Source organism: Notolabrus celidotus, chromosome 6 (assembly GCF_009762535.1).
Source record: "Notolabrus celidotus isolate fNotCel1 chromosome 6, fNotCel1.pri, whole genome shotgun sequence".
NCBI lineage: Eukaryota > Metazoa > Chordata > Actinopteri > Labriformes > Labridae > Notolabrus > Notolabrus celidotus.
This window is the reverse complement of record NC_048277.1, coordinates 5,422,409-5,444,809: the sequence shown is the minus strand read 5'-3', so window position 1 is coordinate 5,444,809 and position 22,401 is coordinate 5,422,409. Positions and strand designations below refer to the sequence as shown.

Genomic DNA, 22,401 nt, shown 5'->3' with positions numbered 1-22,401 from the left:
TGTGGCACTTCCACCACTGCAGTGGATCAGTGTCTGGGTCTGCCTCAGGTGACAGCAGGTAGGTAGCCAGCTCAGTCTCTATTTTGACTGCCTCTGACTGGTCAGAAGATGGTGCATAATTCTTCTTGAAGAAGTTTAAGTTTTTTTCTTCTTGGGATCAGGATAAGCTTGTGCTTCTTGGCGTGCCTGCCCACCTGGACCTGGACCAGGCTGTGGTGTACTTCTAGCAGCAGATAGAGACAGCAGCTCAGTGACTGCTCTCTGACTTGTTCCACCCTGTCTGGGTCAATGTAGGTTGTCTGTTGTAGGAATTTATGGGTCCATCAGTGAGGCCATGTCCAAGAGCTCATCCTTAACAGGGTCGCTGTATTTGTCGTCAAGGTACCCCAGGATGTTTTTTGTATTGTTTTAGTGAGCTCTGTGTCTTTTTTTCTCTGGCTGTAAGAAACTGGTTTTGAAAAAATGGACTCTGGTTTGATGTAGGAGACGCTGATGTAAGTCTCCCCGGACAGGGCATCAGTAAAGTCTTGGAGTGGTTTGACAGCTTTGTTAACTGACCCCAAAACCTCAATGTCTTGCCATGAGAGCACAAGATGCCGGCTTTTCACTTCCGACCCCAGGGGACAGGCTCTGGCCTTCTCCTGTTCCTAGAATCTCTTGATCATTCTTTGGCGAGAACCCCACCTCGTCGGGGACTCTGTTAGGGACTACATTTTTTCCCTTCTTCCAATAGTTACAAGAAGGGTCTGCCAGCCTCAACACCCCATAAGACCCTCTGTTTACCCTTAGTCAAACCTGAACTATCTGAAATGTAAGTAACGACGTGTAACATTGACTGTATGTATGTTGTATTGACATTTATGTGTGCAGTCACTATTGAACGCATATTGTAAGAATGAGTGAGTGAAACTATTGTTATCTACAGGGGAAATTAATGTCTTAGCACATGTTGTAATCCCAGGGAGAGTAGGATTAAAAAGAGAATTAAAAACTAAAGGAGCTGAATGTGGAAGAGCCTCATGCACACTGTTTTAGTCAGACCTGTAACTTACATTTCATGAATCTTGACTTCATACTGTATGTTGCAGGCCTACTGTATCCTGTATGTAGTACTGTTGGTAGTGTAGCCATTTTCAGGCTTGTTGGATAATCAGTAAAATATGACTGAGATGTTACACACATTCTCTCATGCATTGTTTATCTGAACCACACTGTGTTTTTATGGTATGTCTGTATGGCACCTTGTAAGTCTGGGTTTGAAAGGTACAGTATAAATAAAATGTATCATTATCATTAATATTCTTATTATTTTTATAGGATTTGGATGAAGAATGAATCTCTCCTCACTGCTGATGAGGGACCAGCTGTGGAGGAGGTAGTCAGTGTGGAGGTTTCTTCTGGTGTGATCTTTGTGTCTCTTATTGCTTTGAGGTTTGTTTCTACAGGAAGGTAATTTATCTTTATCTCTAAACACCTCTGTGATGTAATGATCTATATCTTTCCCCTGTTCTTTATTTCATTTCCCCTGTTTAAGAACAGGACAGCAGGTGCTCTCCAGATGGCTCAGGTAGACTTGGACACACTACCAACTATCAGACTGGTTGAAACTGTCTGCGAGTGACTGGAGACGGCTAAACTTTGGCTAATTGTAGCTAATAATCCAGCTGTTAACTGTTTCTTCAAATCATAGACTGATTCAAATGCATAAACTGCTAATTACACATAACAAAAGCACATTTAATATACTATTGCCAATGGCTCCTGGTTCGCAACGTCATAATTTCTTTCTGTGGAAGACAGATGATGAGAGAAATAGGCACAGGGATACAACTTGGTATCCTTGGGGGACCATTGAGAGAGGACAGCACCCACCCTGACATCCAAAGCATCCACCTCAAGCACAAATTGGAACTTAGAATCAGGGGTGACAAAGGTGGTAGCAGAGGTGAAGGCTTTCTTAAGCTTCCTGAATGCCTCCTCTTTGGCAGCTGACCAGGAAAATTGAACCTTAGAGGATGTAAGAGCGGTTAATGGGGGCTGCTATGGAACTGTAGCTGTGAATGAACTTCCTGTTAAATCAGCAAACCCCAAGAACCTTTGAAGCTCCGAGTAGTGGGCTGAGCCCAATCCAGCACTGCCTTGACCTTGACAGAGTCCATCTCTAACCTCCAAACTGACACTTTAAATCCCAAAATAGACAGTGTCACGGTGAAAATCACATTTCTCAGCCTTCACAAACAGTGGATTCTCTAAGTAGGTATACATATATACCTATATAAGTTATATATAGACAACGTATTGATCATGTCCCGCAACACATCATTGACAAGAGCTTGGAAGACAGCAAGGGCATTACTTAAACCAAATGGCATTACCAAGTACTCATAGTGTCCGCTGTGTGTGTTAAAAGCTGTCTTCCACTCTTCTCCTTCATGGATACGCACCAGGTGTGGCTCAGTGGGTAGAGTCAGTTCTCTATCAACCTGAGGGTTGGCGGTTCAATACCAGCTCCTGCAGTCACATGCCGAAGTGTCCTTGGGCAAGACACTGAAGCTCAAATAAGTTGCTCCCTCTGTTGTTCAGTGGTGTGTGAATGTGTAAGATAAGATAAGATCAGATAAGATAGTCCTTTACTCGTCCCACAATGGGGAAATTCAAGTGTCACAGTAACAAAGTAGACAGTGCAAAAGAAATATATAAAGCAAACAAGAGCCTATAAAATATAAATTATTAAAAAGTTATTAGCAATTAAAATTAAAATGAAAGAGGTAAAAAGTAATATTTGAATCATTGATAAAACTTGATATAAGCAAACATTCACCAGTGTTCTTTAGTAGCTTTGGTACATTTTGGAATGTAAAATACATTTTTAAGATAACTTTATATCAAATATAGTGAAAAATGGTCAGAAATTTTAGCACCCATGTGAATTTTTGATTTTAAAACACACCTGTGAAGTCAACTGGTTTCCTAACAACACCTGTCGGTCAACTGGCTTCCTAACAACACCTGAGCATTCAAACAGCATTGAGATTTACTTAAGGGACTCCAATCAGGGCACTTGAACATGTTATTGAGAGAGACTACTCTTACTAACCATGCCAAAGACAAAGAGAATCAGTCTTGAGCTCAGAAAGAAGATATTTGAGGCTCATAATAAGGGGGAGGCTATACTGTCATTTCCAGGCGTTTTACAGTGTCTAGAATAGCTGTAGGTTGCATCATTGCAAAGTACAAGGAGACAATCTCTGTTAGAAACAAACCTGGGCGTGGTAGAAAATGCAAAATTTCAAGAACTTTGGAGAGGAAAGTAGTGGAAGATGTCAGCAAGAAGCCCCGGACATCTAACAAGATGATTGTTGCTGACCTGACCTCCATTGGAGTTGATGTTTGAAGGAGCACAGTTGTGAGGGATCTTCATCGTAGTGGGCTTCAGGACTATCGTCCCAGAAGAACCCCTTTACTCAAAGAGCAGCACATCAGAGCCAGACTGAGGTTTGCCCATAAACATTTGAAAGGTAAAGATCAGTTTTGGAAGTCCATCCTTTGGTCTGATGGAACTTTTTGGGAATATGGATGTTGTTCATGTTTGGCCAAGAACATGTGTTTAGAACACGGTCATCAGAATTAAACATGGTGGAGGGAGCATCTTACTGTGGGGCTGTTTTGCAGCCTCAGGCACAGGGAGCCTTGTTTTGGTTGACATTTTGAGGGACAATGTGAAGAACTCTGCTCTTAGTCTAGGCTTTGGTCAGTGCTGGGTCTTCCAACAAGACAATGATCCAAAGCTTATGTCAAAATTGGTCAAACAGTTCTTAAAGGACACCAAAACCAAGGTGCTGGAGTGGCCCGTACAGAGCCCAGATCTCAATCCTGTTGAGAATCTGTGGCAGGTGCTCAAAGTGATTGTCCATGCTCAGAAACCATGTGTTTTGGACCAGCTGGAACAATTTGCATTGGAAAAATGGGCCAAAATCCCCCCAGAGACATGTGCCAACCTTGTAGAGAACTACTTGAAGAGGTTGTTGTCAGGTGTGGCTCAGAAAGAGTGAACTAATGACTATAAGGGCCAGGGGGCTAATAATTTTGGACGTGTCATTTTTACCTTTTCTTGTTTCAATTCATTGTGTCAATAAAATATCCAAGTCAAACATAGTGAACATTTTGACTTTGTTATTTTGGAAACACATAAACTATAAACACTTGTTGTTAATGGTCATTTTCATGGAGAAATCAAGGGTTTTATCTGATTTCACAAGGGGGGCTAATATTTTTGACCTCAACTGTATATATATATTATTGGTTATAGAGTCTGACCACTGCAGGAAGAAAAGACCTGTGATATCTCTCCGTGAGACACCGCGGGTGAAGAAGTCTGTCACTGAACGAGCTACTTAGTGTTGTTATGGTCTCCTGGAGGGGGTGTGACGTGTTGTCCATCAGAGAAGATAGCTTTGCTATCATCCTCCTGTCAGCCACCACCTCCACAGGGTCCAGCGGGCAGCCCAGGACAGAGCTGGCCTTCTTCACCAGTCTGTTCAGCTTCTTCCTGTCAGCAGCAGAGATGCTGCTTCCCCAGCAGACCACTCCAAAGAATATGGCTGATGCCACCACAGAGTCAAAGAAGGATTTCAGAAGAGCCCCCTCCACACCAAAAGACCTGAGTCTCCTGAGCAGAAAGAGTCTGCTTTGTCCCTTCTTGTACAGCGCATTTGAGTTGTCTGACCAGTCTAGTTTATTGTTCAGGTGAACACCCAGGTACTTGTAAGATTTCACAATCTCAATGTCCATTCCCTGGATGTTCACTGGTGTGGGAAGAGGGGACTTGCGTCTTCTGAAATCCACCACCAGCTCTTTTGTCTTTCCTGCGTTGAGCTGGAGGTGGTTTCTCTGGCACCAGACTGCAAAATCCTGCATCAGTTCTCTGTACTCCCTGTTGTCCCCGTTGGTGATTAGGCCAACAATGGCGGAGTCTTCAGAGAACTTTTGCAGGAAGCAGCTCACTGTGTTGTGGGGGAAGTCTGCAGTGTAGAAGGTGAACAGGAACGGAGTCAGAGCCATTCCCTGGGGGGCTCCTGTGCTGCAGACGATGGTGCCGGACTGACACCTCTGGGCCCTCACATACTGCAGACGATCGGTGAGGTAGTCCAGAATCCAGGCCGTGAGGAGGGGATCCACTCCAGAGTGCTCCAACTTGTACCTCAGAAGCAACGGCACAATGGTGTTGAAGGCACTTGAGAAATCAAAAAACATGATCCTCACAGTGGCCCCAACCGTTTCCAGGTGAGAGCGTCATCCATACCCGGTGCCAGGTTGGTAGGCGAACTGCAGCGGGTCCATCGATGGTCTTACCAGGGTTCTCAGGTGACCAAGGACCAGTCTCTCCAGGGTCTTCATCAGCTGCGATGTCAGCGCCACCGGCCTGTAGCTGTTGAAGTCTTTTGGGTGAGGGGACTTTGGCACCGGTACCAAGCAGGATGTCTTCCACAGCTCTGGTACCTTCCCTAGTTTCAGGCTCAAGTTGAAGATGCGCCCCACAATCCAATACAGTTCGTCTGCACAGGATTTGAGCAGCCTTGAGCTGATGCCATCTGGACCTGCAGCCATCCTTGTCTTGCACCCTCTCAGTTGAGTCCTCACCTGGCTAGTTGAGAGGGAGGGGGGGGCAGAGGGTCTGAATGCAGAGTGTTGAGGGACAGGGATCAGTTGAGGTAGGGGAATAGGGGGGAGGGCCAGTCACAGCCACAGTAGGCAATGGGTGTTGCAGCAGTGGGATCTGGGCAGGGGGCGGGGGGGATGACTGATCAAATCTGTTGAAGAAAATGTTCAAGTCGTTCACCCACTTTAGATCCCTTCAGTCTGGGTGTCAGGTTCCTTGTACCCAGTGATGGCTGACGTTCTGCTGCAGCTGTTCCTCCATCTTCCTCTTGTATCGGTTTTTGCCCTCCCTGATCTTCCTCCTCAACTCCCTCTGAACAGTTTTCAGCTCTTCTTTGTTGCCTGACAAAAAGGCCCTCTTTTAAGCAGAGCCTTAATGTAATGTACCGTATGCATTAGTTAGATAAAGCCATAACACTGTCAGGTCACAAGGCTTCCTCTTCGCATTCTCAATGATCTTGGAAATTAAAGTATTATGCTCAAGACAGCCAGGTACCCCTTGGATGCCTCTCTACTGGACTGCTGTATCCATTTCCTCATTGTCCAGCATGAAAGTGGTCAGCCTCCTTGCAAGGATCCCAAGCAAGCTTTTCCCTTCCATATTGAGGAGTGATATGGTCCGGAAATGCTTGATGTTTGTGGAGTTTCCTTCCTTGTGGATGAAGCATCCCTCTGCCACCAGCCAATTATCTGCAAGGAAGCTCTTCCTCCATGCCACCTTCAGCAACTTCCATGGGCGTCTCCTGAGCCTCTCACAACATTTGTACACCTTGTAAATAATGCTGTTATTTTCCTCTTGCCTTCTACAAAAATTCACTCACTTCCTTCCAGCTAGGTTCGTTTGTCACAAATGAGATGGTTGGCTCGGGTGGTTTAATGAGTTTCTCCATCTCCTAAAATCTTTCATCCCTTCTGGGGTAGTTTTGCACTTGAAGAAGATATTGCTCCATCTCCTCCTTTGATGCTACTGCTCCATCTTATCAGGTTGCCCTGTGCGTTGTACATGACTGAAAGGGTGCAAGCACCTCATCTTTGCTTGATGTATCTTCAACCCCCTCTCGTTTTTGCATATCTTCTCATATCTGCAGACCCGGGATAAATCGCTCACGTATTCCCCAGTCAATTGTCTGGCATGGGTGGTCATTGCAGTGGTCTGTCCTGTGGGTCAATCATCCTCCCCCGCTCTCGCTCGGGCCTGGAGGTATCAGACAAACTATATCTTTCCATAGCGACTTGGTGGGTTTCCTTACGAAGGGTGTGCTTCAGCCTGCCAAGCCTTAGCACCCCAGTTGTTTTGTCAAATTAAGCCCATGACATCTCCAAGGTGCTTGACGGAAGAGACAGCGTCCTGGAACTACCACCACTCAACTCAAAGCTGTTTTGTTGCCCCATTTCCAGGTTTGTTCTGCCACCACTCGTGCCTTTTTAGTCAAATCCCCCAGTCATTGTTATCATCAGGTTAAATCTGCAGTTTTAAAAATACATTCACCATCACATTGTCTTAACTCAGAAAGTAGCTCATCATCTCTGGGTAACTCTAACCCCAATTTGGAGGTCACGGCTCCACTTCTGTAATTAGCAATAATCTTAAATCAAATTGTATTGAACTCTGCAGGTGAAGAACAGTTTCATGAATCTGACTCAGACTTTCTGACAAACTTTCTTATCATTACATTGAAGAAACAAAGTTTGAACAAGGCCGGATCTTTTCACAAGAGAGATGTAAATAAGTAAAGTTCAGTGAGCCAGTTTTCCACTGAGTCCTGCTCTTTGATAGTCACATGATCAGCTGGTGTGTGTGTGCGTGTGTGTGTGTGTGTGTGTTTGTGTGTGTGTGTGTGTGTGTGTGCGTGTGTTTGTGTGTGTGTGTGTGTGTGTGTGTGTGTGTGTGTGCGTGCGTGCGTGCGTGCGTGCGTGCGTGCGTGCGTGCAGAGGGTACACTGTTCTTCAGCAGCTGTTCTTGTGTGTAGTGTTTGTGCTGAGGAGGAGACTCTCCCTGCTACACAGAACACACACACACTGAGGAACCATAAGACCACAACCTAAACCCAGGATACAGAGGTTCAGTGAAGGAGGTGCTGAAGGTGTGAAGGTGGATCAGGGAGTCAGAGGAGACTCTGTAGAAGGACAGAGTGCCAGCAGGACAGTCCACATACACTGCTACTCTGTGAGAGTCAGAGGACGAGGAGAGAGGGGGGAATGTTTCTCTGTTATTGTGACGGACAGAGTAACCTTTATCAGAGCAGATCAGACTCCAGGACTGATCATTAAATCCAAACAGACTGTCAGGACTGTCTCCTTTCCTGCTGATTCCTCTGTAACTCACTGATATATAAACCCATCCTCTCCACTCGACCTCCCAGTAACAGCGACCAGTCAGACCATCTCTACACAGCAGCTGAGGCCAGGAGTCAAATCTGTCTGGATGATCAGTACATGACTGATCCTCTCTCACACGTGTCACCTTCCTGTTGTCTTCAGACAATCTGAGCTGTCTGTTTGCTGTGTTTGAGTCCAGAGTGAGTTCACAGACATCTGATGGAGAGACAAAGACACAACACAGCAGCAGTTTATCATCAGACACACCTGAAGGCTTTATTCTTTGTTAGCTGACAGTCTGCTGTTTGGTCATCATGAGTCAAACTGATTCCACACTTACACTTCTTCAGTCCAGGTTTTAACCACTGCTCTCCACCATGGTCCACCCTGGAGGAAGAAACACAGTCAGAGTGATGATCAGTCCAACATGAGTCCTACCTGCTGTTCAACATGAAGCAGTGTTCCTCAGTTTGTCCCTGTGACAGAGAAACAGGCTGAAACTCCTCTGAGCCAGCTGTCTCCATCACTCTGTCTCTTTTTCTGACAGTGTTGAGATACTCGCAGAAAAAGAAGTCAAAGATTCAAAAAGCAAAGGCTGGCTGGCTGCTCTGTCCTCCAACATGGAGACTTTATCTTCCTCCTTTAAAAAGAGACTCATTTCTTCTTTTAGGGCTTGTGTTCACTCTGCAGAATAAAAAGCTCATTCTAAATAGACTTTCAATCTAAACAGTGTCTGCAGATAGAGATATGAAGGAGTGGGCTCTCCTCTTCTAAATATGAATGTAGATGAAATGAAACCTCTCATATGAACTCATGTGACTGTGTGAGGCTCTTCTTGGATCCTTCAGAGTCAGCCAGAGGAGAGGGAGTAGAAGCATCACACCTGGCACAGCAGGTGGATTCACTGCAGTGTGTGATGTACAGAAAGAGGACCAAAGTCAGTGCATCTCCTCCGCCAGCCCCTCAGCTTGTTTGGAGCTCTGCACAGAGTCTGTAACAAGTGTTAGTCTGAGCTGTTTCAGTGGCTCAAAATGGCTTTTAAATCCATAAAGTCCAGATTCTGCTTCTCATGTCCTCTTTGAAATCAGTAAAGACGATTCCTGCTGAACCTTTGTTCTGTCACTTTAAAGAAGTCGTCTCTTTGTATGTGTCAGGAGTAAAAATCAATTATCCTAAACATCCTGTCTTATGGTTTCAGAGTGATGAAGACAGCTGGAGGACAATCGGAGCATCCACATTAAGATCATTTCCACATGTCCTCCATTTTGTCTCAGAGTCCCTGCTGAAACAAACAGCATGTATCAGCATGTATATGAAGCTGATGGTGGCTGACAGGTCTGCTGCTTGTCTCCCTGAATGTAGCTGCGTCAGTAAACCAGTATATCTGGGCTGATGAAGCTCAATGAATACTGTTTGATCTCATTGTTTGACCCAGTTATGCAGCCAGTACTTTGAATCCATGTTTTTAACATCTGTAACTTCCTTAGTTCTGTTCATGCTGAGATTCACTTCAATCTATCCTCTTCTTTTTCAGAGTGCAGACTCTGTACAGACCCCTGTGGACAGAAGAGAGTGTGTGTGTTTCAGAACATGTCTGGTGTTAAACGCCACTTTGAGACCAAGCAGGAGAAATGCTGTCAGGACAACGTGACAGCTTTCAGCAGAAAACTAAAAGTTGTTGTTTAGAGCAACATTTAGATCATAAGACAAGAGTACAGTTTGGACATTTTCAGATAAAGAACATGATTCTATAATATTTGATCATATTGTGTTTATTAGACAGCTCTGTCTCCTAGGGATCAGGTCTGCACATGACTACATATTTCAAATATTGATGATTTTCTGAGAATGTAACATCTGCCTTCTGTATGTTTACAAACATCATCAGATGAACAGTCACATCTGACTTTTTCTGTGTAACATCACAATAAAAGAAGTGATGCTGTAGTCAGTCCACAGGATTGTGTATTACATGATGACATGTTTCAATACAACAAATGAACTATCAGAGAACATTTTACAGAGACGTATGATGTCAACACTGATGAGAGTCCTCATGTATCTTAATTCACAACCTTTACTCACCGTGCTGTCAGAGAAGCTCGTTCAGTCTGCGTCATAATTCTCTCTAAACAGTGACTGAAATCAGATGTGTATTAATGTCATCTTAAGAAGACAGGGCAGCTGTAGTTTACCTGATCAATCAGCTGATCATGAAAGATGATCATTGAGCTGACATTAAGTGAGTCAGTGCATCCCTTAAAGAGAGTCTTAGATCTCTGTCTGAAAGTTGAAAAGTGTTAAACTGCTGATAGTGTAAAAGAAAATCTCAGAGAGTAACAATGGATTCCTTTCTCCTTTAGTTTCTATTGAACTGTTTTGTTTCTATTTGATAGTCTTCTGGTGGTCTGTGTGTTTCCTGGTTCAGGTCCAATCACTCCTCTGAAGAGAATTAAACACAGCGAGATCTTTTTCTGTGAAATAAGATGTTTTACACATTCAGTGTTTGAGCTCTTGTTGTCTGTTATACCTCAGTGTATCCAGTCTGCAGAGTGGATCCTCCAACAGCTTCACTCCTGAGTCTCCTGGATGGTTGTAGCTCAGATAAAGCTCTCTCAGGTGGGAGGGGTTTGAGCTCAGAGCTGAGGCCAGAGAAGCACAGCCTGTCATTGTGATCAGACATCCTGACAGACTGGAATTAGAAAAAAAACATACAGGAATCAAAAGTGTTCAAGTTTTGACCATTTTAATACAAAAAACCATAAACATGATGAGAAGGAAACCTGACCTGAGGGTTTCCAGTGTACAGTGAGAACTCTTCAGTCCAGATGAAAGGAGCTTCACTCCTGAATCCTGCAGGTCGTTGTTACTCAGGTCTAGGTCTCTCAGACTGGAGGACTGGGAGCTGAGGACTGAGGACAGAACTTCACAGCTTCTCTCTGACAGGTTACATCCAGTGAACCTGAGAGGACGTGAACATTTATCAACATGTTATTTTTTTTAAATGATTAAAGCCATGCATATTTCTTATATTGAAAAAAGAATATTATTGATTGTACTTGTTTTTGAAAAAATGTAATCAGCCAACCAGAATTAAGATTAATTGAATAAGTTGAATTTCCTGGTCTACCCTTACTGATAATTTGAGGAGCCTCAGTGTCTTGTGGAGCTATCTGATGTCACCAACATTCATTGGGCTGTTGTCTCTGACAGTGTAAGATTTGACTTTCAGCTTTATACTGACCTGAGGGTTTCAAGTTTACAGTGAGGACTCTTCAGTCCAGATGAAAGGATCTTCACTCCTGAATCCTGCAGGTCGTTGTTACTCAGGTCCAGGTCTTTCAGACTGGAGGACTGGGAGCTGAGGACTGAGAACAGAGCTTCACAGCTTCTCTCTGACAGGTTACATCCAGTGAACCTGAGAGGACACAAACATTTGTCAAAGCTCCTGTTATTTTAAAAAATGATTAAAGCCATATATGTTTTATATTTAATAAAGAATACTTGTTATTGTACTTGTCTTTAAATGTTTTTTAATCAGCCAACCTGAATGAAGATTGATTGAATAAGTTGAATTTCCTGGCCTACCCTTACTGATAATTTGAGGAGCCTCAGTGTCTTGTGGAGCTATCTGATGTCACCAACATTCATTGGGTTATCGTCTCTGACAGTGTAAGATTTGACTTTCAGCTTTATACTGACCTGAGGGTTTCCAGTTTACAGTGAGGACTCTTCAGTCCAGCAGACAGTTTCTCCACTCCTGAATCCTGCAGGTTGTTGTTACTCAGGTCCAGGTCTCTCAGACTGGAGGACTGGAAGCTGAGTACTGAGGACAGAGCTTCACAGCTTCTCTCTGACAGGTTACATCCAGTGAACCTGAGAGGACATGTAAACATTTGTCAAAGCTCCTGTTATTTTTCCTAATGATTAAAGCCATGCATATTTCTTATATTTAATGTGACCGGTTGCCCTTTTGGCACTCTCGGCCTTTGTATGGTGCTATGCCAGTCCTGCACTGGCAGTAATTGCAGAGCGCACCTTTAAAAAGGGGCCGTCACCAAGCCACTCCCCTTTCCCCTGAACCTGGCAGTCGGCGTTCGGGGACTAACAGAGGTGGATAGGCACCGAGGGGCGCACAGTTTGGCGTGGCCTTTAATATTTGTGTGTCAGGCAAAAGAGGTAAGTTGTCCGTGTCTCACCTGCGTTAGGTACCAAACGCAGAGTATGTCTGTTCAATTTAGCAGTCTCCGGCGGTGGTGTAACAAACTGAAAGCAGTTGCAGCGACCTAGACTATGAGATGCGCGTTAAATTAAAGAGGTAAGCTTTCCTCTGCACCGGCTTTCTGTATAATATGGGGCACATCGATCAGAGGTCTCTAATTGCTTGTCCTCTCCCCCGTAGAGCGCAGCCGGTGTGACTGTACACGAACCTGCACAGCATGGATGACGTGGTGGTCCAGCACCGTATTGGAGTTTGGGGCTTGGCTTGGCTTGGGTGTGCGTCTGAGCAGCGCGACTCCGGGGACATTAATAAAGAATATTTTTTTATTGTACTTGTCTTTAAATGTTTTTTAATCAGCCAACCTGAATGAAGATTGATTGAATAAGTTGAATTTCCTGGTCTACCCTTACTGATAAGTTGAGGAACCTCAGTGTCTTGTGGAGCTATCTGATGTCATCAACATTCATTGGGCTATTGTCTCTGACAGTGTAAGATCTTACTTTCAGCTTTATACTGACCTGAGGGTTTCCAGTTTACAATGAGGACTTTTCAGTCCAGCAGACAGTTTCTTTACTCCTGAATCCTGCAGGTTGTTGTTACTCAGGTCCAGGTCTCTCAAACTGGAGCTGAGGACTGAGGACAGAGCTTTAAAGCTTCTCTCTGACAGGTTACATTCAGTCAGCCTGAAGAAGATCATGAGAACAAACAAATAGTTTCAGTTGTCATGAACAGAATTAGTTATATTTCAAATGTCTCACTCATGAACTCACACAGCTTTGTTGGAGGCTTTGATCACTGGCAGCAGCCTCAGCAGAGCTTCCTCTGAAGCAGAGCATTTCTTCAGGTCAAACACGTCCAGATCTTTCTCTGAGGACAGTAAGATGAAGACCAGAGCTGACCACTGAGCAGGAGACAGTTTCTCTGTGGAGAGATGTCCTGATCTCAGGGACTGTTGGATCTCCTCCACTAGAGAACGATCATTCAGTTCATTCAGACAGTGGAACAGGTTGATGCTTCTCTCTGCAGACAGATCCTCACTGAACTTCTTCTTGATGTACTGGACTGTTTCCTGATTGGTCTGTGAGCTACTTCCTGTCTGTGTCATCAGACCTCTCAGGAGACTCTGATTGGTCTGCAGTGAAAGACCCAGGAGGAAGCGCAGGAACAAGTCCAGATGTCCATTTGGACTCTGTAAGGCCTGGTCCACAGCACTCTGATGGAGATGTGTCAGTTCAGGTTTGTCTCTAAAGATTTTAGAGATCAGGGATGTTGGTTGTTCTGCTTCCATCAGGTTGAGTCCAGACTTGGTGAAGGTCAGATGGACATGAAGAGCAGCCAGAAACTCCTGAACGCTCAGGTGGATGAAGCAGAACACCTTGTCCTGGTACAGTCCTCTCTCCTCTCTGAAGATCTGTGTGAACACTCCTGAGTACACTGAGGCTTCCTTGATCTTGATGCCACACTCTCTAAGGTCGGACTCATAGAAGATCAGGTTTCCTTTCTGCAGCTGATCAAAAGCCAGTTTTCCCAGAGACTGGATCATCTTCCTGCTCTTTTTATTCCAGAGTGGATCAGTCTCAGCTCCTCCATCGTACTTGATGCTCTTCAGTTTGGACTGGACCACCAGGAAGTGGATGTACATCTCAGTCAGGGTCCTGGGCAGCTCTCCTCCCTCTCTGGTCTTCAGCACATCCTCCAGAACTGTAGCAGTGATCCAGCAGAAGACTGGGATGTGGCACATGATGTGGATGCTTCGGGATGTCTTGATGTGGGAGATGACTCTGCTGGCCTGCTCCTGGTCTCTGAATCTCTTCCTGAAGTACTCCTTCTTCTGAGGGTCGGTGAACCCTCTGACCTCTGTCACCATGTCAACACACTCAGGAGGGATCTGATTGGCTGCTGCAGGTCGTGTGGTGATCCAGAGGCGAGCAGAGGGGAGCAGGTTCCCCCTGATGAGGTTTGTCAGCAGCACGTCCACTGAGGTGGACTCTGTAACATCAGTCAGGATCTGATTGTTGTGGAAGTCCAGAGGAAGTCGACACTCATCCAGACCGTCAAAGATGAACACAACCTGGAACTCTTCAAACCTGCAGAGTTCTGCTTCTCTGGTTTGAGTAAAGAAGTGATGAACAAGTTCCACCAAGCTGAACTTTCTCTCTCTCAGCACATTCAGCTCTCTGAAAGTGAAGGGAAATGTGAACTGGATGTCCTGGTGGGCTTTGTCTTCAGCCCAGTCCAGAGTGAACTTCTGTGTTAAGACTGTTTTCCCAATGCCAGCCACTCCCTTTGTCAGCACTGCTCTGATTGGTTGAACTCTTCCAGGTGAGCCTTTAAAGATGTCTTCTTGTCTGATGGTGGTCTCTGGTCTGTGTGGTGTCCTGGATGCTGCTTCAATCTGTCTGACCTCATGTTCATCATTGACCTCTCCAGTCCCTCCCTCTGTGATGTAGAGCTCTGTGTAGATCTGGTTCAGAAGGGTTGGGTTTCCTGCTTTAGCGATCCCCTCAAACACACACTGGAACTTCTCCTTCAGGTCAGACTTCAGTTTACGTCTGCACTCTGCAGCAACAGTTCCTGAAAGAACCAAAGAGAAATGTGATGAATGATCTGAAGCTACAATCAGTCTGATGAATTTACACTTTCAGACATCAGGATGGATTTGATTTTCCTCCTCTCTGAACTCTCTTCATCAGCTGTGAACAGTTTCTCACAGCTCATAGATGTGATACAAATGTGTGCATCAGATTAACAGCAGAGTTTGAAATGTAAACCTCTCCCATGTTGTCTCCATTTCCTCTCTCCATCATGTTAAATGTGATCAAATCCTCTTACTGCTCTGCAGACAGTCAGCCAGCTCCTCCTGCTTCATTCTCCTCAGGAAGTGCAGAGTGATCTCCAGAAAGGCCTCTCTGCTCCTCCTCTGCTCTTCATCCTCATCCTCACTCTGACTCTCTAAGCATTCTGGGTAATCTGCACTCAGAGTTATCTGGATCTTCTTCATCTCAGTCTTTACAAAACTGATGATGTTCTCCTGGAGCAGCTGGAACAGAACAAAATGTCAACTTGAACTTGACTGAAGACCAGAAAGGCTAAAAATGGAACATATTAAAACACAAATGGATTTAGACGTAAAGACTAATGGACACCAATAGATATAAAATGTAGGCATATTATTGACTTTAGGTCTTAGGTCGGTCCTAGTAACGCCGTAAATCTTGTGTGACGTCAAGTGAAACCCATGATCTTCTGTCTCCTGCAGGATGTTCCAGCTTCTCTAAGCGTAAAGAGCTGCATCCCCAAATGTTTGTGTTCTACCCTTTGAAACAGCTAAAAGAGAAGAGCCGAAGGATCTGAGAGGACTTCCTGGTTCATAAAGTAAAAGCCTCTCAGAGATGTGAGGCCATGCAGTACCATATCAACTAATAAAATAACTCTACAATGAAAACGAACACTAACAGGCAGCAAAAGTAAAGATGTTTAAATCAGTGTGATGTGTGCTCTCCTTCTGCTCTTTGTCAAAACTCATGCTGTTGCATTTTGAATTCATTGTAGCTGATTGATTGTATTCTTTGGTAAACCAGAAAGAGAGCATTACAGTAGTCTGGCCTGTTACAGAAACCTGTGTAATTCTCTCTGTGTTGCTCAGTGAGAGAAGTGTTCAGCATTAATGGAGCCCTCACAGATGTGTAAGCTCCCCATGCCATGGACACTTATGTATCCTCATCCTTTGGACTGTGCAGACTGGGTGGCCCCTCTCCTCTCTAGAGTGGAGTACGCTCCGTGATTCCCAAGAAGAATGTCAGGTTTTGATTTATCAGACCACACATCAGTTTTTCTCTGTGCCTCAGTACATGAGAAACTTGCTCGGGCCCACAGACGTCACTGACATTTCTGGATCACGAATATGGTTTTCTTTTTGCATGATTCAGTTTTAACCTGCATTTGTGGATGCTGTGATGAACCGTGTTCACTGACAATGGTTTTTGGAAGTGATTTAAATTGTGATTTTGACTACAGAGTCATGTCATGTCTCCAGAGCATCCAAGATGGCGCCACGGACGGTCGCCCTGGTACTGCGCTCTCTCGTACTGGGTCTGAACTACATCCTGCATCACCTGGACTCCCCCAGGACCTACGCTAGGATCCTGTTTGTGGACTTCAGCTCTGCGTTCAACACCATCATACCAGACATCCTGCACCAGAAACTCACCCAGCTCACAGTGCCGGCCTCCATCTGTCAGTGGATCACCAACTTCCTGACGGACAGGAGACAGCAGGTGAGGCTGGGGAGCATCAAATCCAGCACCCGGACCATCAGCACTGGCGCCCCACAGGGATGTGTTTTCTCCCCACTGCTCTTCTCCCTCTACACCAATGACTGCACCTCAGGAGACCCCTCGGTGAAACTCCTGAAGTTCGCAGACGACACCACCGTCATCGGTCTCATCCAGGACGGAGACGAGTCTGCTTACAGACAGGAGGTGGAACAGCTGGCTCTCTGGTGTAGTCAGAACCATCTGGAGCTGAACCCGCTCAAGACGGTAGAGATGACAGTGGACTTCAGGAGAAGCCCCCCCCCCACTCCCCCCCCTCACCATCCTGAACAGCACTGTGTCTACTGTGGACTCTTTCAGGTTCCTGGGATCCACTATTTCCCGGGACCTGAGGTGGACCTCCCACATAGACACAATCAGAAAAAAGGCCCAGCAGAGGATGTACTTCCTGCGTCAGCTCAGGAAGTTCAACCTGCCCCAGGAGCTGCTGATCATGTTCTACGCCTCCATCATCCAGTCTGTTCTGTGTACCTCCATCACTGTCTGGTTTGGGTCTGCAACCAAACTAGACAAACACAGACTGCAACGGACTATAAGGACTGCAGAAAAAATCATCGGTGTCGACCTGCCCCCCATCCAGGACTTGTACTGGTCCCGGGCCAGGAAACGGGCAGGGAGCATTACCGCTGACCCCTCACACCCTGGACACAAATTCTTCAAACTCCTCCCCTCCGGCAGGCGCTACAGATCACTGTGCGCCAAAACAACCCGCCATAAGAACAGTTTCTTCCCCCAGGCTGTCACTCTGATGAACACTAAACCATAACAGTGTCACACCTGTCAGATAAATACTCTCTGTAAATATACATGTAGATATACAATGCAACAATTCTCAAGCAGAATTCCATATTTCTATTTTTTGTATTATTTAACTTCTATTTTATAATGTAAAACTACCTCTGCAACTCACCACTGCACTTTATCATATTATTTTAGCCTGTACATATTAGTCAAGCCTATTTGTTGTTTCTTTGTATTTATAGCTAAGGTTATTGTTATTATATTTTCATTTTATTTTTTATTGTAGTTCTTATTCTTATTCCTATTCTTATGCCTTGTACAAAGAGAGCAGAGTTTACTAAAGTCAAATTCCTTGTGTGTTCAAGCATACTTGGCGAATAAAGCTGATTCTGATTCAGACTCTGAATCTTTTAATGAAGTTATAAACTGTAGACGATGAAATCCACTAACTCTGTCATGTTCCTCTGAGGAACATTATTCTCAAACTGTTGAACTATTTGCTCTCGCAGTCTCTCACAGAGTGGTGAACCTCTTCCCATCTTTCCTTCTGAGAGACTCAGCCTCTCTGGAGAGTCCTTTTTAAAACCAGTCATGTGACTAACTTGATGTAAAATAACCTCATTTGGTTTAGAGATGTTCCTTCAGGTGTGTTTTTGACATTTCACAACTATTTCAGTGTTTTGTTGTGCCTGTTTTGAAACTTGTCGTTGGCATCAAATTTAAAATGAGCATATTTTTTAATTTAACATTTTTTTCTGTTTCAACATTTGATATGTTTTCTTTGCCCTGTTGTCAATTATATGTAGGGTTTCAATGATTTTCAGTGCATCAAATTCTGTTTTTATCAACGTGTGACACAGCTCCCTAGCTTTTTTGGAATTGGGGCTTTCATTAAAATGTGCTCTGACTCTCAGGAGGAGCAGTGTTTGTACATTTACTCACCATCAATATGGAGTCCAGCTGTGTTTGATGCTGCTGGGCAGACTGACCAATGGGAGCCTCTGATCTCTGACCTCTGTGGAACAAATATAATATCATGTAGTGTATATAATATAATGACACACAGTGTTGATGTGATAGATTCTATGTAGTGGATCCTGGTAGAAACACTGCTGGATCCTCCTACAAACACAGGACACACAAGAAGATACTACATGCTGAGTACAGTTCTTTCTGCCTTTAATCCTGTTTACTGCTGTTGATCCTGATAGAAACACAACCAGTGACAAATGTTCACCTTCACAGAGAAAACACCAACCACAGTTACAAAGGTTTCACACACAACAACAGGAAGTTCACTTTGAGAGTCTTACCTTTCATCAGCACTCATCTCGACAGACTTGAACTCAATCCATCGATCCATAGAGTTGTCACTCTTTAGGGACACACAGCTGGGTCCAGGTCCAGGAGAGTCTGGTCTCTGATGTTGGACTCTGACAGAATCACAAACACTTATGAACAAACATGAAATTCTTCCAGGTTTGAGTGCTGCTGAAATTTACTACAAACTTTTCTAATGTTTGACTCTGATAAAAACACTGTGATCGATTATTACTTTGGACGATCAGACTGACGGCCATCTTTGAATTCAAAAGGTAGATCCTTCGACCGGTCAATCTTTAAGGACACACAGCTGGGTTCAGGTCCTGGTCCAGCAGTGTCTGGTCTGCGCTGCTCCTCTAGCCTTCAACACACACACACACACACACACACACGCACACGCACACACACACACACGCACACGCACACACGCACACACACACACACACACACACACACACACACACACACACACACACACACACACACACACACACACAATGATGTGAGTGCTGAGCTCTGACATGGAGCAGAGTCATGGACAGGTAGAGATCCTCATCTCACCTCTGAGCTTCATGTTCCCCACACAGAGTGCTTTTAGAGGGAGGGTCTCCCTCCTCTCCATCCTCACACTGATTCATAGTAGAGCCTCCACCTTCACACAAACACAACAACATGTTCATCATTACAACAAGCTTTACACCACAGGACACACATTAGTTCTCCTTCCTCTCAGGAACTTGACACAGCAATTCAGGACTGACAGAAACCTTGTTGGAGCCACAAACAGGATCTGATGATCCCAAACACAGCCCCCACACTCTCCCTGAAACACACTGTGGTGACCACAATAATATATCAGATACATGGAAGTTAAAACAGTGTTACAGAGCAACCAAACAGTCTCTGTTTGATCGACATGTTCCATTATTTTGATGTGAACTCATTTTCAATATTAAGTTTCTACTTTGAATTTTAAAATGAAGACAAATATCAAACAGAGACACAGGACAGGTCTAATGCTTTGTATGCTGCTGAACACCTGAATTTCGCCTGTTGGGGATGAACAAAGTATCTATCTATCTATCTATCTATCTATCTATCTATCTATCTATCTATCTATCTATCTATCTATCTATCTATCTATCTATCTATCTATCTATCTATCTATCTATCACACTAAACTGGGGACTGGGATACCAAGAAGAAAATAAAGAGTCATGTTGAATGTTTTGTCAGTGACGCAGCAACAACGAGCGTTTTGATTCGTCCAAAGTTAAACTTTATAAAAATCCACCTCTCCCCAAGGCCTCATTTCACTGTGAAGTTACGTTACTGGAGTGAAAGCTCGTATTAACTGTCTAAAGGTTGGAAAGAAGACTTATAAGGTGTGAATGAATCATAGGAAATAAACGGTGTGCAAAGACCTCCAGATGAATCTGCTGTTGACTGAACTCCACAAACACAAACTATAGAACAGGTCAATGTTTGAGAGGAAGGATTCTTACCTGTTGAAGTGAGTTCAGGTCAGCTTACACACTTTACACCTTCATGTGGAGAGAAGAAGCTGCTCGTGTGTCCCTCTTCAGTCCTGGAGTGTGTGTGTGTGTGTGTGTGTGTGTGTGTGTGTGTGTGTGTGTGTGTGTGTGTGTGTGTGTGTGTGTTTGATCCGTTTTACCGGTTTTACCCGAGTGCGCTGTCACATCCTCATACCTTCAGAGTGATGTTGCTATTACCTGTGGCAGACATCCAGTCATTGTCAGTTCACACACTGATCACTTGTTGTAGCTCTACTATCAGACCACTAGATGGTGCTGACTGACCTTCTAATGAAACAAACAGCAGCACTGACAGATGTGATGAAGCAGCAGTGTGAATCACACTGATCCTCCACTTTATGTTGGACACTACTGACAGTGGCTCCGATGGAGACAGAAGCTGGTCCCACTAACATGTCAAATAAAGTTAGTTTTATTCTAGATAAACCCTGCAGTGTGCTTTGGTGGGGTTTGAAATATTGCATTTTTATATTTTTGACTGAATTCTCATTTTCCCGTTATAAGACGGAACATATTTAGGACAAGGAATCCATCCTAAAAATAACAAATGCATCGACTAGTTTGTGTCGAGCATCATTCTGAGAGTTTGAATCAGTTGGTGTTTCAAAGATAAATAATAAAAAGTATAAAGTCATGAAACAGGAGGTCTGTTGAATACATATATACTGTATTACCCCAGTTATTTGTCATCATGTTATAGGTTAATATCAGGTTAGTTTATACATTCATTGAGCTTCGTTGTTGTTTTATCCAGCCAGGGTGGCTAAACTGGGGCTCTGACCTTTGCAGCATGAAGTATGTGAGCACACACATGAACAGCATTTATTTATCCTCTCTATCTCTAACAATCAGTTTCATTTGAACTGCTAACATTAAGGTATCATCTAAATGTTATATTCCTGTGTGTCATGTATTCACTTTAAAAAGTAACACCAGAGCAACAACCAGACTGTTTATTAAGATGGACGCCATGAGTGTTCACTGACTGTGAAGTCTGCTGACTGACTGCAGTATAGGTCTCCTTCATGTTAACAGATGGAACATGGGTCAAAGTATAAAATCAAAATACACCTCAAATAAATGTTTCTCAATCATGGTTTCTGTCATTAGAATGAGTTATCATCATGCTGATTTATGTCACAGTGTTCATGTTTTCTGACAAGTTTAGTTTGAACGAGATATTTAATGTTAAAAAGATGATTGATTGACAGCTCTTTGGAGCATGCAGCGTTTTGTGTCCGACTATTAGAGGAGAGAGAAAACGTAACAAACACGAACACCAGAGTCATTGAACTTTTCATGGCTATGTGTGTCTGCCTCAAACCAGGACAAGAATCTGCTGTGGACTGTACAGACCTGAGGGGTCTTCAGGGTTTTATGGGTAAGTTGAATGAGTGTCTTGGTTAGAAGGAAGAGTGTGATGTCAGTCCTGCAGCTCCTTCTTCCCATTCAGTCTCTCCGTCTCTGGTTGGTCTGATTGCTCCCTTTGTTGACTGAGCTGTGAGAAGTCTGCTGTTAGCTTAGCTTCATCAGAAGAGAACAGAATCTACTGTTACAAGTCAAAGTGCTGCTTTAAAAATGTTCCATCAGTAGAAGTATGTCTGTGTAATCATGGAAATGTACTTCAAGTATTATTATGATATGTTACACACTAATATGATACACAAACTGTCACTGAGTTATTATTTCTCACACAATGATACAAAAGCAGGATTCTATTGTTTGAGTTTGAGCTCTTTTTGAAGATCCTTCCATCCTGTTCAGAAAACCTTCCCATGATTCAAAGGGAGGACTTCCTCCCACACAATGTCAGGGAGTAATTACTCTTATCCTGAAGCCCCAAAAAGATGCCCTCACTTTAGATGACTGGAGCCTCATTTCATTACTGAACAATGACTATAAAATTATGACATCATGCCATGTAATAAGTTAAAGTTAGTCTTGAATAGCATTATTGATGAATCCCAAAATGGCTTTATGTCATGAAGATACATAATTGATAATATCAGACTTGTCTTAGACATTTTAGACGACTCAGACTGTATACCAGATGATAGTTTTATACTCTTTAGATTTCTGTAAAGCATTTGACTCTGTTGAACAATTAAAGAAATCATTACACACTTTATATGCTTTAGGAAACAGCTCAATCAAATCGCCCCATGGTACTACACAGAGGTTCAGAATGGAAAGGGGGATCTGTCAGGGTTTAAAGGTAAACCAGGCCAGTAGACTACATTAAAAAGAG

The 22,401-nt window shown here is 43.9% G+C and overlaps 2 protein-coding genes across 2 annotated transcripts in view; both read right to left on the bottom strand.

The window, feature by feature from the left end:
• Nucleotides 1-7,657: 7,657 nt before the first annotated feature.
• Nucleotides 7,658-19,245, bottom strand: LOC117813932 (NACHT, LRR and PYD domains-containing protein 3-like). The gene is made up of 12 exons (XM_034684990.1): nt 19,159-19,245; nt 18,830-18,958; nt 18,588-18,707; nt 18,339-18,396; nt 15,032-15,239; nt 12,970-14,773; nt 11,680-11,853; nt 11,222-11,395; nt 10,766-10,939; nt 10,508-10,669; nt 8,318-8,364; nt 7,658-8,193 (listed from the first exon to the last, which is right to left on the bottom strand). Exons 1-12 carry the CDS (start codon nt 19,233-19,235, stop codon nt 7,658-7,660), a joined length of 3,663 nt encoding a protein of 1,220 aa, XP_034540881.1. The 5' UTR covers nt 19,236-19,245.
• A 994-nt stretch (nt 19,246-20,239) lies between these two features.
• nup93 (nucleoporin 93) overlaps nt 20,240-22,401 on the bottom strand; it is a 70,782-nt gene continuing 68,620 nt past the window's right edge. Inside the window, exon 23 of the mRNA XM_034685000.1 lies at nt 20,240-20,256. The gene's annotated coding sequence lies outside the window, so the exon portion shown is untranslated. The remainder of the gene's footprint in view (nt 20,257-22,401) is intronic.

Coding starts and splice junctions, on each gene's coding strand:
- LOC117813932 (XM_034684990.1), bottom strand. CDS start 19,235: ATGAATCAGTGTGAGGATGGAGAGGAGGGAGACCCTCCCTCTAAAAGC. Junction 15,240..18,338: donor GAATCTATCACATCAACACT/GTGTGTCATTAT, acceptor GTTCTGTTCCAG/CTGCTCCAGGAGAACATCAT. Junction 11,396..11,679: donor TGTAAACTGGAAACCCTCAG/GTCAGTATAAAG, acceptor GTGTCCTCTCAG/GTTCACTGGATGTAACCTGT.